At 44.0% G+C, this 17,867-nt stretch overlaps 1 protein-coding gene across 2 annotated transcripts in view; it reads left to right on the top strand.

Moving 5' to 3' along the window:
• The first annotated feature begins 465 nt into the window (after window positions 1-465).
• Window positions 466-17,867, top strand: part of smad2 (SMAD family member 2) — a 121,505-nt gene continuing 104,103 nt past the window's right edge. For both annotated transcript variants that reach the window (XM_072252172.1, XM_072252171.1), the window contains exon 1: window positions 466-1,066. In XM_072252172.1, the coding sequence (XP_072108273.1) occupies window positions 804-1,066 (263 nt within the window). In that variant the 5' untranslated portion in view covers window positions 466-803. The remainder of the gene's footprint in view (window positions 1,067-17,867) is intronic.

The raw sequence follows: 17,867 nt of genomic DNA, 5'->3' as shown, positions 1-17,867 counted from the left end.
CATGCCTTAACATCAAACAATTTTACCTCAGATGACAACTGAGGCCGATTTACATGTAAGGCCACTTGCGGAATAATACCTCACGCGCCAAAAACAATGCGTTTTGACAACTGCAAACCCAAAGTAACAGTTCGATTTAAGGAGAATAATCTTATGCGAATAGACTTATGTATCCAAACACAAATCAGAACATTGTTTTCATTCATAAAACCTCAATCATTACAGGCAGTTATTGGGACTAAATGTAAACCGGGCGGAAGAAGACGCATTCCCCCCGCCCCCACACTGAAAAAAGTTTGCTGTCTCAACCAAACCTCTCCGCCGGACGTTCCCTTCGAGCCGGAATGATTGACGTTCACTGTTATCCAATCGAGACTCACATTATCACTAATAGGGATAACGCTTGCGCCCGCGCACCAATAGGTGGGGCAGGAAGCGGATTCGGGGCGGGACTTTCCTAGGGAGGGGGAGCGCGGGTTGATGGCCGTCAATCAAAACAAAAAAGGGGGAGCGAGCGACTCGAAGAGAGAAGGGAGAAAAAAATTTAAAAAAAACCAAATCTCCTCACGGGAGGATGTGATAATCATTAATAAATTCACACAGGGTCAATCGCGACACATTTGGTGGGCTGTTTAGGTGGCGCGTTTTGACCGTGGTAAAGCGGCGGTTGACGAGCAGCGCGAAGCACAATTGTTTGAATTTTTGAACCGTTTTCTCCCCCCCGCTCACATCGGCCTTCGGCTTCCCTTTTTTATTATCTCCCCTCCAGCCCACCCGACCCTACCCCATCCCCGGCTTCCACCATGTCCATCCTGCCCTTCACACCGCCCATCGTCAAGCGCCTGCTGGGCTGGAAGAAAGGAGGCGAGTCGCAGCCGCCCTCCTCGCAGTCGCCGAACCAGCAGCCGCCGCCGCCGCCGCAGCACAACAGCGGCCAGGACGATAAGTGGTGCGAGAAGGCCGTCAAGAGCTTGGTGAAGAAGCTGAAGAAAACGGGGCAGCTGGACGAGCTGGAGAAGGCCATCACCACGCAGAGCTGCAACACCAAGTGTGTCACCATCCCCAGGTAAAGGACTGGCGACCGGATCCCTGCTCGGGCCTCTCCTCCCCCTGAGTGCAGTCCTGCTTTCCCCATCCTCCCTCAACTTCCACCCGCTCCAGTCTCTGTCCCCTCACCTTCCAACCCCTCCGGTCTCTGTCCCCTCACCTTGCAACCCCTCCAGTCTCTGTCCCCTCACCTTCCAACCCCTCCGGTCTCTGTCCCCTCACCTTCCAACCCCTCCAGTCTCTGTCCCCTCACCTTCCAACCCCTCCAGTCTCTGTCCCCTCACCTTCCAACCCCTCCGGTCTCTGTCCCCTCACCTTCCAACCCCTCCAGTCGCCTCACCTTGCAACCCCTCCAGTCTCTGTCCCCTCACCTTGCAACCCCTCCAGTCTCTGTCCCCTCACCTTCCAACCCCTCCGGTCTCTGTCCCCTCACCTTGCAACCCCTCCAGTCTCTGTCCCCTCACCTTCCAACCCCTCCAGTCTCTGTCCCCTCACCTTCCAACCCCTCCAGTCTCTGTCCCCTCACCTTGCAACCCCTCCAGTCTCTGTCCCCTCACCTTCCAACCCCTCCGGTCTCTGTCCCCTCACCTTCCAACCCCTCCAGTCGCCTCACCTTGCAACCCCTCCAGTCTCTGTCCCCTCACCTTGCAACCCCTCCAGTCTCTGTCCCCTCACCTTCCAACCCCTCCGGTCTCTGTCCCCTCACCTTGCAACCCCTCCAGTCTCTGTCCCCTCACCTTCCAACCCCTCCGGTCTCTGTCCCCTCACCTTGCAACCCCTCCAGTCTCTGTCCCCTCACCTTGCAACCCCTCCAGTCTCTGTCCCCTCACCTTGTAACCCCTCCAGTCTCTGTCCCCTCACCTTGCAACCCCTCCAGTCTCTGTCCCCTCACCTTGCAACCCCTCCGGTCTCTGTCCCCTCACCTTCCAACCCCTCCAGTCTCTGTCCCCTCACCTTGCAACCCCTCCGGTCTCTGTCCCCTCACCTTGCAACCCCTCCGGTCTCTGTCCCCTCACCTTGCAACCCCTCCAGTCTCTGTCCCCTCACCTTCCAACCCCTCCGGTCTCTGTCCCCTCACCTTGCAACCCCTCCAGTCTCTGTCCCCTCACCTTGCAACCCCTCCGGTCTCTGTCCCCTCACCTTGCAACCCCTCCGGTCTCTGTCCCCTCACCTTGCAACCCCTCCGGTCTCTGTCCCCTCACCTTGCAACCCCTCCGGTCTCTGTCCCCTCACCTTGCAACCCCTCCGGTCTCTGTCCCCTCACCTTGCAACCCCTCCGGTCTCTGTCCCTCTCACCTTGCAACCCCTCCGGTCTCTGTCCCTCTCACCTTGCAACCCCTCCGGTCTCTGTCCCTCTCACCTTCCACCCTCCTTCCCTTCATCCCCCCCCCCAACCCCGGTCTCCTTCCCTTCATCCGCCCCCCCCAACCCCGGTCTCCTTCCCTTCATCCCCCCCCCCCAAACCCCGGTCTCCTTCCCTTCATCCCCCCCCCCCAAACCCCAGTCTCCTTCCCTTCCTCCTCCCCCCAAACCCCGGTCTCCTTCCCTTCCTCCTCCCCCCAACCCCGGTCTCCTTCCCTTCATCCCAACCCCCAACCCCGGTCTCCTTCCCTTCATCCCAACCCCCATCTCCTTCCCTTCATCCCAACCCCCATCTCCTTCCCTTCATCCCAACCCCCAACCCCGGTCTCCTTCCCTTCATCTCCCCCCCCCCCCAATCCCGGTCTCCTTCCCTCCCACCCCCCCTGTCCCGCCCATCTCCACAACTTCACCTTCCCCATCACCCGTAACATTCTCATCTCAGTTTACTGAGCACGAGGAGGGAAAGGAAGAATGAAATCCTAATGTAAATATTGACTACTTAGTTATTACAGTTGCTGTAAGATATGTTGCCTTAATACCAGGCTGTGGGATAATTTACTGGGGTGTTGGAGAAAAGGGGCAAGTCCTTTTTGTTGTCATTTTGAAACCAATAAACATATACCTTGCTAAGAGGATAATGAGAAAGCAGATTTAAATGAAGTGAGCCTGAAGTAATCGTGTGGTACAAAGATACCTGAGTGTCCTAGTGCAGGAAGCACATTGATAGCAAGCAGGTCCAGCAGGTTATTGTGAAGGCTGATGGAATGTTGCTCTTAGGCTTGTAGGGGTTGACATTGACATTTGGCATCTTCCTTTGGAGCCGAGAGGGAAATGTGATATTGAAACATTCAAGATTCTGAGTGGCATGTTTTGAGGGAGTTTCCCCTGATAAGGGTACCTAGAATAAAAACCATAGTTTTAAAATAATGAGGTCCCTATTTAAGAAAGTATTTTTTAAAAATCAGAAGTCTTTGGAATTCTCGAAGGCTTTGAAACTATATTGAATTTAGTCTATAATATATGAGCAGAATTAGACCATTTTGCCCATTGAGTCTGCTCAGCCATTCAATCAACCCCATTCTCTGCCTCCTTTGACACTCTTACTAATCAAGAATCTATGAATCTCTGCTTCAGATATACTCAATAACTTGCCCTCCTCAACTATGGCAATTTACCACTTTCTGGCGAAAGAAATTCTTTTTTATCTCTACTCTAAATGGATATCCCCCTGTTCTGACTGTGCAATCTGGTCCAAGATTCCTACATGACAGGAAACATCCTCTCCACATCCACTCTCTCCTGGCCTATTGGATAGGTTTTAACACGATTCCCCCCTCATTCTTCTAAACTCTAACGAGTATTGGCCCAGAGCCATCAAACACTACTTGTCCATGAATCCTAGCATTCTCGTGAACCACTTCTGCTCTCTTTAATGTCAGCACATTCTAGCTTGGGTTAGTGAAAACCAAGACCACAAGACAAGATATTGCCGTTATTGACAGACATGGAATGACAAGGTCATAAAAGTGCAGGAAAGTGGTTGTTGATCTTATTCAGTTGTGGAGTAGGCTTGTGAATGAAGGGTTGGAAATAAGTTTTAGACAAAGATAGAAGGAAGAAGAATGGACAAAAGGTGGTGGGAAGGGGATGAAATGACAATGGGGTGGTGTTTCCAGGCAAAATGGATTGAATCCTTCAAATAAAAAGCAATGGTAGCATTAACTACCAATAGCTGTTGTGTCAGGGGAAAATCAAAGGTAGTGGTTATGGTCCAAAATGGAAGTAGTACCCATCTGAATATCTCCTTGAGATTAATTTGGACTATAGGAAGCTGAGGGCAGAAATGTCAGTGATCTTTTATCATTTAACCTCATTATTAAGGTGCAGAAGGAGGAGACTTGTTTAATCCTTGAGGCCCTTTTAGAGCTTTTCTGTGCTGTTCATTGAGAGCTAGAAGTTAATTTCCACTTGTACCAATCCAGTTTCCTTCTAAAATCATTGATTGATGGTATTTCTACCACAATGAAATCATTACCCCATGTCATATTAAATAAAAATTTTCATACACATTGTAGCTGAAAGCATTACATCTGTCTCCATTTTTGTAACCCATCTGTTAATGAAAATAATTTTTTCCACTGTGAATAAATCCCCCCTCATCCTCTTCTGCTTCCAGGAGAACAACCCTGACTTCTGCAACCTCACCTTGTGGCTAAGAATCCTCTCAAGGGTTTTGCAAACTATTATTTTATTTTTCCTTACTTCCTTGATTACATTTCAGATGGAGGGCTACAGAAGATTTTCCAGCATTTTCTGTCATATTTCACATTTCCAGCATTTGTTCTGTTTTAGTTGAAGCAATGAGTTGTGATGGGAGTGTTTGGAGGAAAAATAATGAAGAAGCACTGAAGGGTTATAATTACTGGATTATTATGATTTGTGCACATTAATGTTAGTATAATGCACTGAACACACGGCTAAAGGAGTGGAATTGGAAAGAGGAGTCTATTTGTTAAATGCTAATGCTTGCACTGTAGAACTTGATAGGAATCTGGGTCCTAGAGGAAAATATAAGTCAGAAGGATTAAAATGCAATGAAGCACAGGGCATCAGAGTTGAAGGGTGCAGAGCAAGTTTCTCGTATTTGTTTGCGCATAGCTTCCTCTAGATATACCAGCATCCCTTACTTCTACGAACATTTAAATCCCTTGAATGCCAGTTTGCTTTTAATCACTAAATCTTTAAAATCATCCAAGGTTTTTTGCTGTTTAATATCTATGTGCAGCTTGCTGTGTGTTTTCAATGGTATTACTTGCGAACAGTGTCTGACCCTCTCCCAAGATTCCCTCTCTAATAACCTCTGTCCTAAAGCCTAATAAAATTACACATTCTTACAAATCTCTGTTTCTGTACAACTTCTCCCAAGTACCATCTCCCTTTCTCTTAGTTACCATAGTTTGGAAACTTTTGGTGCAGATAAATAGAACATGTAGAGAGACAGGTAAAGGAAACAAAAACATAAAAAAAATTAAATTTGAAGGAAATGAGTACAACTTTGAGAGGAAGAACAGCTGGGGTTCAGTGACCTGATGATTCAAATTGATTGGACGTACAGATAATGGAATTTGACTTCAGTATATTCAGCTTAGTTGGTTTAACATGTTAGCTATTACTGAGATAAGTCTGTAAACTAAATATACTTGGTCTAAAGAAAAGATGAAGAAAATAGTAGCAGTAGATGGTTGTGATTAAGCAGGCAATGGTGATTTTATGGGTAGAATTAAAGTACAAAATGGTTTAAAATTAGTTGGGATTTGTTTATTGATTTCCCCAGAGTAGTAGTGAAGTGGTGGACTCGAAAAATGAGTATTTTGCAAAGGCAGAGTGGTTTTAATGGGGGATTTTATCTCAAACTGAATTTGTGTTTTGCAACAAATTTCCTCCAATCAAGGTAGCAATCTATACTAGAATTAGTAATGAAACAGATTTCGTTAATAGCCTACTGCTTGAAGAGCCTTAATGCATGAGCATTTGTCTAGTAGAAACCATAATATTGAATACGGATAATGTTTAAAAGCGAAGTACAAAATAGTGGCAGTTTCTAAATTTAGGCCAAGTTCACGTGACAGCATCTGAGCCCTGAATATGCTCACCATAACAGAGCTCAATGTGCAAGACATATTCTGTGGTGACTGACCACACCACTTTCTCCTATCTTAAAGCTGATTGGCCTTTAAGGTAGAATACCCCTAGCAATAAACAACTATAATTGAAAATCCTCCTTTGATGTAATAGTTTATCCCTCTTCTATCAGCTGTTTTATCTTTTAAAAATAGTTACAAAGGCAGTATTAAATTACAGTAGTCTTAAGCCCATCAGCCTTGCTGAGGCATAGGCTGCCAACAGCAGCTGGACAGAGTCCTTTGTCCCGGGCTGATGGAAGGTTGTTTGACCCTGTGGCTTTTGTTTTCACCACACAATTTCCTACACCACCTCGGTGAAGATTCTTCTTCTCCCAGGGAGGTGGTCTTTGGTGTTTCTGTAGCTCTGGGTTTTTACAGGAGGGGTTTGCTAGCCCCATGCCCAAATTACATTAGTAGTCAAAGATAATTTGATTTTTACAGTGGCACACTGGAGTTTCCAGTTGGAAGTAATGTTCTTGAAATTACGCATTTGCAATGGAGTCTCATTTCAGGCAGGAATAGATAAACTTCAGTACTTTCCTGTATCTGCTTTTTGTTGAAATCATCTGTGTCATAACATGAAATGTGTGTTTGCCAAAAAAAAAATCTTTTGATATACAGCTGGGCTGTATATTCTGATTTATAGTTCAATAGTTTCTGACTGTGCAGCCTATTCAACTAGTGTAAACGTTATAGCAATGTAAACAGACAAAACCCATGAATGAGAAATACACATTTCTATTAGCTCTTGCATCTTTTTTTTCTTCCCAGTTCTTAGTTCTCTTGAGTTGGAATTTTATAGTTTTGGACATTTTTGGCGGTTTGTGGGTATAAACCTTTACGGTCATGTGGCCCTGCTTAATGTATGCAGTGTTGGCAACCCTAATGAGCATGACTATAGGGATTAGGAGCTAAATCTTTTAAAGGGGTGTGGGAGTCCTTGTTCAGATTGTGCTGGAAACAAATATGTAAACACAGTAGGCATTTGGAAAGAAAGTGATGTATGGGCACTAATTGCAACAGGATGTGACAATGAGTGCAAAGGTTTTTACAATTGCAGAGTGCCTTAGTGGAATCGAACTTGGATGTTGTCTGGTTTTGGTCTCCTTGCGCAAAGTAGTGTGCAACTGATGCCACGAACTAGGTAGATCTGTTAACATTTAGAACAAAAGAACAGTAGGAGATATTCATAAAATAATTTGAAAACCCTGAAATATTTTGTCGTTTGGGAAATGAGCTCTACTTTTTTTATATATAGAATTTATCGTGATGAAGACCACTAACATTTGAGATCTTCAGTTCGTATATTGCATTGTGTATCTGCATAAGTGTTGGAAAGGGGAGCAGAATCAACTTGTTTTTCTATTGAAGGAAAAAGGTTATATTGTCCAGGCATTTTAGTAAGTTTTGTTTAATGTCACCTTTTAAACTGCCAGCGGTTCTGATTCATTTATTGTAAGTAATTCACATTTCTGGAATACTTCATTGTAGGCTTCTTTCACAATATAAATGATGAGTAGCCACCTTGTGTCGTGCAGATGGTGAAAATATATGGCCAGTATGGAATAATGTGATCTTGCAATGATGTTGGAAGAAATGTGGAGATCTTGCTAGTTTATGGAATTATTGATGATGTGCCTGTTATATCATTTATATAGTGCAGAAAACATTTTGAAATTAAAAGTTAAACTTGTGTCAAATTTACTATTTTAGCAGCTTTGTACCATCTTCAGCTTTGTTTGAGTACTCTATTGCAGTGCCATACATTTGCATCACAGAGGTAACAGCTCTTGTATGTATCACTGTGCTAATCAGCACTTGGCTGTGTTCTTTTGGTGCAAATGTCAATATTGTGACTAGATTCGTGTTAATATGTGGTGTCAAGCAATTAGAAATGCAACTAAAAACTTTGTTATGTAACTATAGCATGTATCACACTTTTTTGTGTTTTAAAAAAAATGTATTCTCTGGACTCATTGACTGTAAATCATGGTTCACTAATTGCGCAAGGATACAGTTTAATCATCATTCATCCCTAATTTAGTATGCCACTAACTGAATTAAATTTTTGCACTTTTTTAAGAATGTAGTTCTTGGTTTGTATGATGAAGATATTGAGATTTTGTAAACCACCTTTTGGCCCAATCAACCCAATAAATCCATACCTGTAAAAGAAGAGCATTATTAGAAATGATAACAGTAGGCCATTTGGGCCTTTTCCAACATGTTATGGCTGGTTCTTTTGCTCTGCTGTCACTTTTCTGTGATACAGTGTAGAAACAAGCCCCGTCATCCAGCCCTTGTATGCTGATTATGGTACCCAACATATGGACCCTGTTAAATCCCTGATAGTCATGTACATATCCAAATGCCCTTTGAATGATAGAGTTTCCCCTTGCTTCCTGTTTGAATCTTTCACTTCTCATTTTAAACCGGCGAGAGGAGAAGATGGCAGCGCAAAGCAGCTCGCTGTGGCCACTCCGGTGGTGATACCTGTTATCTGTCAAGTAGGGTGCCGTGCACAATCCTGATTTGATGGAGACAGATGTGAGAGCACGGAGGAACATCTGGTGAAACTTATGAAATGCTTGCTTTGCTGCCACTGCTACTGTGTAATCCAGAATCTCCAGAGGGGAAGGCCCCAAGTCCTCGGCCTTGCTTGTTGCTCGGCGGCCAGGGTGGAGTTGAAGCGCTTGGCAGAGGATGGTGCTCGGTGTTGGAGGCTCGAAGTTTTCGGACGGACACAGAGTCTGCTGCGGTCAGGTGCTTCCAATGGTGTGGCATTGGCAAGTTTGCGGCGCTTGGCGGTTCATGGCAGGGAGAGTTTCTCCCTTCTACTGTCTGCATGAGATGATGAGGCTATCGGAACTTTGAGACTTTTTTTTAACTGTGCCCATGGTCTGCTCTTTATCAAATTACGGTATTGCTTTGCACTCTTGTAACTATATGTTATAATTATGTGGTTTTGTCAGTTTTAGTCTTGGTTTGTCTTGTGTTTCTGTGATATCACTCTGGAGGAACATTGTATCGTTTTTTAATGCATGCATTTCTAAATGACAATAAACGAGGACTGAGTGTCCTCATAATCTAATAATCTAATAAACCTCTGCCCTCCCTGGTGAAGGGGAGCTAACTGCATTCACTTCTTCCTCCCGTTCTCCAAGGAATAAAGACCCAACCTCTTCGACCTCTCGCTCTAACTCAGGCCCTGTAGCCCTGCAGTTCAGGAAGCATCCTCTTAAATCTTCCAGTATAATAATGTCTTTCCTGCATTTCTGAGACTGTGCATTCAGTACTCTACAAGTACAGCCTTAGTCTTGTTAATGTCCCAAGTCCTAGTCTTGGTGCACAGACTGATAATGGCCAGTGTGCTTCACCACCCTACCTATCTGTGACACTGCTTTCAGTGAACCAAGTATTTGTACTCCGAGGTCCCTCTGTTCTACACACTCCACAGAGCCTGACCGTTCACTCTACAAACCCTACCCTTGTTTGACTTCCCTAAAAGCACTTAACTGAATTAAAAGCTGCTTGTCAGTCCTCTCATTTACTTAGCTGATCAAAATCCCCCAAAATTTTTAATGACCCTTGATGCCTACAATACCACCTATTTTAGTATCATCTGCAAACAGATTATACCATGTGCATATACATTTTAATCATTTGCATAAATATTAAACAAGGGTTCCAGCACAATTCCCTGTCATGGGCCTCCAACCTGAGAAACAAGGTGATAAATGGAGGCAGGAGACTGCAGATGCTGGAGTATGGTAAATATGTTATAAGGAAGGGATGAACCAATTATGGGAGGGTTTAGGAGATCCAGTGAGTATGCTTTGTTGGTGTTGGCAGATGGAATCAAGTGGGTAGAGAAGAAATTTTGTGGATCTGAAAGTGCACAGGCAGTATGGATTACCTGAAATTGGACAATTAAATCTTCTTACCATTGGGTTGTGGATCTCCCAGCTTGCCCCTGCTCCATCCCTCCACCTTTAAGACCATAAGATCTAGGAACATAATTAGATCATTTAGCCCATTGAGTCTGCTCTGTTGATTGAGAGCTTGTATTCAAAAATGTTACAAACCTTTGGAGTAGCAGTAAGGTCTAAATGGACAAAAGGGTATATCATGTTCTTCAGGGCCTGTTTCTGTAGGTTATAGGTATTGACTAATACTACCTTTCCCAATGTGTTAATTCTCATTAGTTTTAATCTGATGCATTAATATCAAACACTTATTCTTTGCTATAACTATGAGATTTGAATTTACAAAGGAATTGCAAGTTTAAACAGTACCAGAATGCCAATAACTTTGAATATGCTCCTAAAATTTTATAGCTCATTAATACACGGAGTGCTATATGTTTTACTGGAATATCCAAAGCTGTTGACACACAGTTAATTCCCTAAGCCGAATGATGCTCCTATTGTGGGTTATAGATAATAGGTGAAATTGAACTGGATTTAGCCTGAGTCTAACTGGAGGTTGCTAAAGCCCCACCCAAGAGCCACCTGGCTGATGTGGTCAGGTTTCTTTCAATACCAAATTTGTTGATTCCATGTTTGTGATAAGAGGAGAGATTAATCAGTCTGGGACCATATACTCAAGCTTGGAAGAACTAAAGTTGATCTCATTGATGCATACAGAATTTTATAGGGCTTAGTTATAGATACAGTGTTGGTTTTCCTAAACTAGGGGTCATATTCTTAATAAGCACCTGGACATTCTGCACAGATGCAAAATGAGATTTCTTCACCTAGTGGCTTATGGAGATCCAGCTGTTCAACAGATGGAATGTATTTTCTTTTAAGCAAATCTAGGGAAGTGAAGTTAGTGCAAGAGAACTGCTTTAAGATAAATGATCAGCCGTGATCATAACGAATAGCAGAACAAGCACAAGGGGTTAAATGACTGACTTAACTTCTTATTCTGCTACTCTAAATCTCTGATGCCAAATTAAACATTTTGTTGTTGCATTTTGTGACCACATTGGAAATTGAAATGCACAGAAAATACTGAAATTAGCTAATAAAGAACAGTGGAAGTGTATTTATACCTGGAATTACTTATCAGCATATTCAACTTGGATCTTTCTCATTAACACACAATAAAGTTGTTTCTTTTTTGAAGAAACAAAGCACTTGCCTTTTTTCTGAAGGTCAGCAACCCTATACAGTTGAATGGCGCCACCTTATGGAATGTCCTTAGACTCTGGCCAAGAGCATAATAGAGCAGGAACCTGTTGGGGAATGTTTGTAGGTCTACTTCTGTGCTGGCGTGCAGGTACAAAAATTAAGAATTAGCTGACAGTTGAGTTGTAATTGGCCAGCTGTCCTCAGTAGAACTGCCTAGATTGTCAATGTAAGCTGGGCCAGTGACATTTTCTCTTTCTGATGTAATGTTCATTTTGTATTTGTATGTTTGGGAAGTGATTTGAAAATCATGATAGATCTTTGTACTTTGCAATCAGAGCAATTTTAATGTTTCATTTGGTGGCTATGTTGGATATTTGAAATACGTTGATAAAATACTGACAGGGAGCTTATTAAGGAGAATAGGTTGAGTTAGAGGTCTGAGAAACAAATTTTTTTCCCCTTTTCAGATGCAACTATTATAAATTGGCATTTTTTTTTTACTTATTTAGAGAGCGAGCATGATATAGGTCCTTCTGGCCTAAGAGCCTGTGACACCCATGTAACCAATTAACCTTCCAATCCATGTGTTTGGAATGTGGGAGGAAACTGGAGTACCCAGAGGAAACCCACAGGGTAATGGGGAGAACGTACAAAATCCTTACAGACAGTGGTGGGAAATGAACCCAGGTCACTAGTTCAAATAGCGTTATGCTAACCACTATACGACTGTGCTGTCCATTTTTCCCAGGTGCAACAAAATGAATAAATATTAACTATTAATTGTTAACTGAAAATTGCCACAAATGTTGCTATTAAGCTAGGAGGGATGTATTTGATAATTTTGATTTAACTGTTTTATGCAGAAACTGCCTTGGTCGAAAGACACACTTGTAAATTGGCCTATTGTGTAGAAAGTTTTAAGGCAAAGTTGAGCAGTTTGAGATATTAGGTTTATGTACAGTGACTTTTGGCTAAAGTGTAGCATTATGGTTCTTGTCTGTAAGGCAGCTATCTGAAGCAGTTGTCATGCAATTATGTTGGCTTGGTGGTTGAATTTATTAGAGCACTGTTGCGCTCCAGATTTGCTGAACATAACTTCCTGAATCCCACTGCTAAATTCCATACTTGATTGGAGTCAGAGCACCGCAGCATAGAAACAGGCTCATCTAGTAAACATGTCTGATTTACTAGTCCCTTCTGTGTGCACCTGGACCATAGCCCTCCATACCTCTCTCATCCTTGTACCTATCCAAACCTCTCAGGTCAGAAATATGAGAATGCCTGCAGTGCTGGAAATCCAGGGCAACACACACACAATGCTGGAGGAACTCAGCAAGACAGGCAGCATCTATGAGAATGAATAGATAGTCAATGTTTTGGGCCGAGACCCTTCAGGACTAGAAAGGGAGGGGGAAGATACCAGAATAAAAAGATGGGGAGAGGGGAGTGATAGCTGGAAGGATGATTGGTAAAGTCAGGTGGGTGGGAAAGGTTGAGGGTTGGAGAAGAAGGAATCTTGACAGGAGAGGGGAATGGACCATGGGAGAAAAGGAAGGAGGAGGGGACCCAGGGAGAAGAACTAGGCAGCTGAGAAATTCAAAGTTCAAAATAAAATTTATTATCAGAGTACATGTCACCACACACAATCCTGGGATTCTTTTTCTGTGCAAAGTCAGATGTAAATAAATAGCAATAATTAACAAACATGAAATAACAATATTACAGCGTCCTTATAAGAGTGTAGGTATCCCCTTTTATTCAAGAGCCTGATGGTTGAGGGGTAGTAACTGTTCGTGAATCTGGTGGTCTGTGTCTTGAGGCACCTGTACCTCCTACCCGATGTCAGTAGCGGGAAAAAGATCATATTCTGGATCTTTGGGTGTTGCTTTTCTATGGCAACGGTTCATGTAGATGTGCCCAAAATGGTTTGAAGGGTTTTACCCATGATGTACTGGGCCAAATCCATTACTTTTTGAAGCATTTTCTGCTCAAAGGCATTGGTGTTCCCATTGTACAGCCAGTCTGCATACTTTCCACCACACATCTATGGAAGTTTACCAAGGTTTTCAATGACACGTGGAACCTCTGCCGACTCCTGACGAAGTAGAGGCACTGTCGTGCTTTCTTCGCGTAATATTTATATGATGGGTCCAGGATAGCTCCTCTCAGAGAGTGATACCCAGGAATTTAAAGTTACTGACCCTCTCCACCTCTGATGATTACTGGCCCATGAAGCTCTTGTTTCCCTCTGCTGAAGTGTCCTGATGTCTACAATCAGTTCCTTGGTCTTATCAACATTGAGTGAGAGGTTGTTGTTATTACACCACAGCCAAGTTTTCATTCTTCCTCTGGTATGCTGATTAATCATCAACAGTGGTGTCGAAATCAAATTTGTATACGGTTTTGAAGCTGTACCACACAGTTACAGGTGTAAAGCGAGTAGAGCAGGGGGCTAAGTATACATTCCCTGTGGTGCTCTTGTGCTGATCGAGACTGTGGAGATGTTTTTGCCAATCCTAACTGACTGGGGTCTATAAGTGAAGAAATCCAGGATCCAATTGTGCAAGAGGTTATTGAAGCCCTGGTGTTGGAGTTTGCTGATCAGTTTTGAGGGGATGAAGGTGTTAAATGCTGAGCTGTAATCGATAAAGAGAATCCTGATGTATGTATCTTTGCTGTCCAGATGTTCCAGGGTTGTGTGAAGAGCCAACAGAATTGCATCTACTGTAGACCTGTTGCTTTGGTAGGCAAATTGGAGCAGATCCAAGTCATCATTGAGACAGGAGCTGATATGTTTCAGCACCAGTCTCAAACATTTCATCACTGTAGATGTAAATGCCACTGAGCAATAGTCATTTAGACAGGTTACCACACTCTTCTTGGGCATTGGTACGATTGAAGCCTGCTTGAAGCAGATGGTTACCACACATTGCTGGAGTGAGATGTTGAAGATATCAAGGTCGGGAGGAGGAGATGGCGGTGCGACGCAGCTCGCAGCGGCCACTCCAGAGGTGATGTCTGTTATTTGTCAAGTAGGGTGCTGTGCACAATCCTGACTTGATGGAGACGGAGGACCATCCGGAGAAATGCCTGTTTCGCCACTGCTGCTACTGTGTGGTCCGGAATCTCCGGAGGAGAAGGCCCAGAGTCCTCAGCTTTGCTTGTTGCTCGGCGGCCGGGGCAGGGTCGAAGCGCTCGGCAGAGGATGGTGCTCGGAGGGGCTGGTCAGAGTCTCGAAGTTTTCGGACGAACTCAGTCGGCTGCGGTCGGGTGCTTCCAATGCATCGGCAAGTTGTCGGTGCTTGGAGGTTCATGGCAGGGAGAGTTTCTCCCTTCTACCGTCTGTGTGAGATGATGAGTCGATCGTAACTTTGAGACTTCTTTTTTACCGTGTCCATGGTCTGCTCTTTATCAAATTATGGTATTGCTAACAACAGGAATTCTGCAGATGTTGGAAATTCAAGCAACACACATCAAAGTTGCTGTTGAACGCAGCAGGCCAGGGAGCATCTCTAGGAAGAGGTACAGTCTACGTTTCAGGCCGAGACCCTTCATCAGGACGAAGGGTCTCGGCCTGAAACATCGACTGTACCTCTTCCTAGAGATGCTGTCTGGCCTGCTGCGTTCACCAGCAACTTTGATGGTATTGCTCTGTGGTTTTGTCAGTTTCAGTCTTGGTTTGTCCTGTTTTTTTTTGTGATATCATTCTGGACGAACATTGTATCATTTTTAATGCATGCATTTCTAAATGACAATAAACGAGGACTGAGTGTCCTTATAATCTAATCTAATATCAGTGAGTACACCAGCCAGTTTGTTGGCACAGGTTTCAGTATTTGGGCAGGTACTTTGTCTGGACAGGATACTTTCCTTGGATTCACTCTTTTGAAGGCTGCCTGCGTGTTATCTTCAGATACTGAGAGCAAAAGATCCTCGGGAGATATGGGGGTGCATGATATGTCCTCCCTATTCTGGTGGTCAAAGTGAGCATAGAAGGCATTGAGCTCGCCTGGAACCTGGGAGAGGTAAAAGGTTAGAGTGGGAAATAGAGGGAAGTGGTGGGGGGGGGGGACGGATTTGTTTACCAGAAGGAGAAATCGATAGTCATGCCATTGGGTTGAAGGCTAACCAGATGGAATATAAGGTGTTGCTCCTTCTCCCTGAGGGTGGCCTCATCTTGGCATAAGTGGAGGCCATGGACTGACAGACCTGAACGGGAATTGCAATTGAAATGTTTGGCCACCAGCAAGTCCTGCTTGTGGCGGATAGTGTGGAGGTGCTCAATGAAACAGTCCCCTAATTTACGAAGGGTCTCACCAGTGTAGAGGGGGCCGCACCTGGGCCCTGAATGGAGGTGAGGGAGGGTGTTGCACTTGGGCCACTTGCCAGGGATAAGTGCTCAGAGGGACATTACTGGGGAGGGACTAATGGATAAGGGAATTACAGAGGGAGTGTAGCTTCCCTTCCTTTAGTTTCTTCCTGATGGAAGTACATGATGAGAACATGACCTGGATGGCGGGGGTCCTTGATGGATAATGTTTTTCTGCAACAATGCAGCATGTAGATGAGCTTAATGGTGGGGATGGCTGTACTCATGATGGACTGGGCCGTATCCAATACTTTTTTGTAGGATTTTTTCATTCAAGGGCATTGGTTGAACCTGAATCAACCACTTCTGCTGGCAGCTCGTTCCACATTGCACTGAGTGAAGAAGATCCCCCCTCAGATTTTCCCTTAAATATTTCACCTTTCACCCTAAACCTAGACCTCTAGTTCCAGTCTAATCCAACCTCGGATGAAAGCCTGACTCTATTCACCCTATTTATACCCCTCATAATTTTATATATCTCTTAAGTTCTCCCCATCATTCTCCTGCACTTTCAGGCAATTAAACTCTTAACCTATTCAATCTTTCCCTATAACTTGGGTGCTCAAGTCCCGGCAGCATCTGTCTAAAATTTCTCTTTGCTCTTTCAAGTTTATTATTATCTGTCCTGTAGGTAGGTGAGCAGAACTGCACACAATTTGTTATCACCAATGTCTTGTATAACTTAAACATAATATCCCATCTTCTGTATTCAGTGTAGTGCCCTGATTTATTAAGACAACATGCCAGAAGCTCTGTCTACCTGTAATGCCATTTTCAAGGAACTATGGATCTCTTGTTTCCACGTCCCTTTGTTCTAAGGCATACTATAGTGCCCTACCATTCACTGCAAGTCCTGCCATTTGTTCTCTCAAAGTGCAATGCCTCACATTTTTCTGCTTTAAATTTCAACTGACATTTTTCAGTCCATTTTCTCAGTTGGTCCAGACCACTTTACAATCTTTGATAACTACTGCGCCCCCCCCCCCCAAAATCCTGGTGTTACCAACAAATTTGCTGATCCATTTGACCACATTATCATCTAAATCATTAATATTTTATTTTTTAAAATTGATATACAGAGCCACTTCAAGCCACGGTGTCTCAGTGATCCCCAAATTTAAGCTGAGCTTAATCATGGGACAATTTACAGTGATCAGTTAACCCACCAACTGGTATGTCTTTGAAATGTGGGAGGAAACCCATATATCCAGAGGAAACCTACACGTTCATGGGGAGTATGCACAAACCTCTTGCAGATAGCGGCGGGAATTATATCTGGGTCGCCTATGCTGCACAGCGTTGTGCTAACCACTAAGCTACTGCACTGTGGGCACAGCACCGATCCCTACAACGCAGGCCTCCAATTAGACAGTTATCTGTTACCACACTCTGGCTTATCTTGCTAAGCCAGTGTTGAATTCAATTGTCTACTTTATCCTGAATGCCAAGTGACTTAATCTTTTGCATCATTCTTAAGTTTGCTGATGACACTACTGTTGTTAGCCAAATCAAATGTGGTAAGGAATCGGCATATTGGAAATTTGGTTGATTGGTGGCACAACAACCTCTCAATGTCTGCAACACCAAAGAGCTGATTACTGACTATTGGAGGAAGAAGGTGGAAGTCAGAGCCAATCCTCATTAGGGGCTTGGAGGTGGAGAAGGTCAGTAACTGTAAGTTCCTTGGCATTATTTCAGAGGATTTGTCCTGGGGCCAGTACCTACCTGCCATTACAAATAAGGCATGACAACGCCTCTACTTTCTTAGACGTTTGTGCAGTTTTGGCATGCCATTTAAAACTTTGACAAACTTTTATAGATGTACAGTGAAGAGCTTATTTTCTGGCTGTATCACGGTCTGGTATGGAGACACCTAAGCCCAAGAATAGAAAAGCCTCCAAAAAGTGATAGAAGTAGCCCAGTCCGTCACAGGAAAAGTCCTCCACTCTGCTAAGCACTACGACAGGAAAGTAGCATCCATTATCAAGGAACCCCACCACTGAGGCCAAGCTCTCTCTTCACAGCTGCCATCAGGAAGGAGGCACAGGAGTCTGAGGAACCACCCCACCAGGTTCAAAGATTCAAAGTACATTTATTATCAAAGTATGTGTGTGTGTGTATATACGTGTACGCGCGCGCGCACCCTTAGCTCCTGGTGGAGTCGTCAGGGCGCCATTATGACAAGCTTTTTTTTTGTATGCTCATCGTACAGTGTGTCTTGGGCATCTGAAACCTGGCGGAGCCCATCCCTCTCCAGGTTTTTTTACAAGG

This window comes from Mobula birostris, chromosome 3, assembly GCF_030028105.1.
Source record: "Mobula birostris isolate sMobBir1 chromosome 3, sMobBir1.hap1, whole genome shotgun sequence".
In the NCBI taxonomy this organism is placed as follows: Eukaryota; Metazoa; Chordata; class Chondrichthyes; order Myliobatiformes; family Myliobatidae; genus Mobula; species Mobula birostris.
Note: the sequence above shows the minus strand (reverse complement) of the source record. Positions and strands in the feature narration are given on the sequence as shown.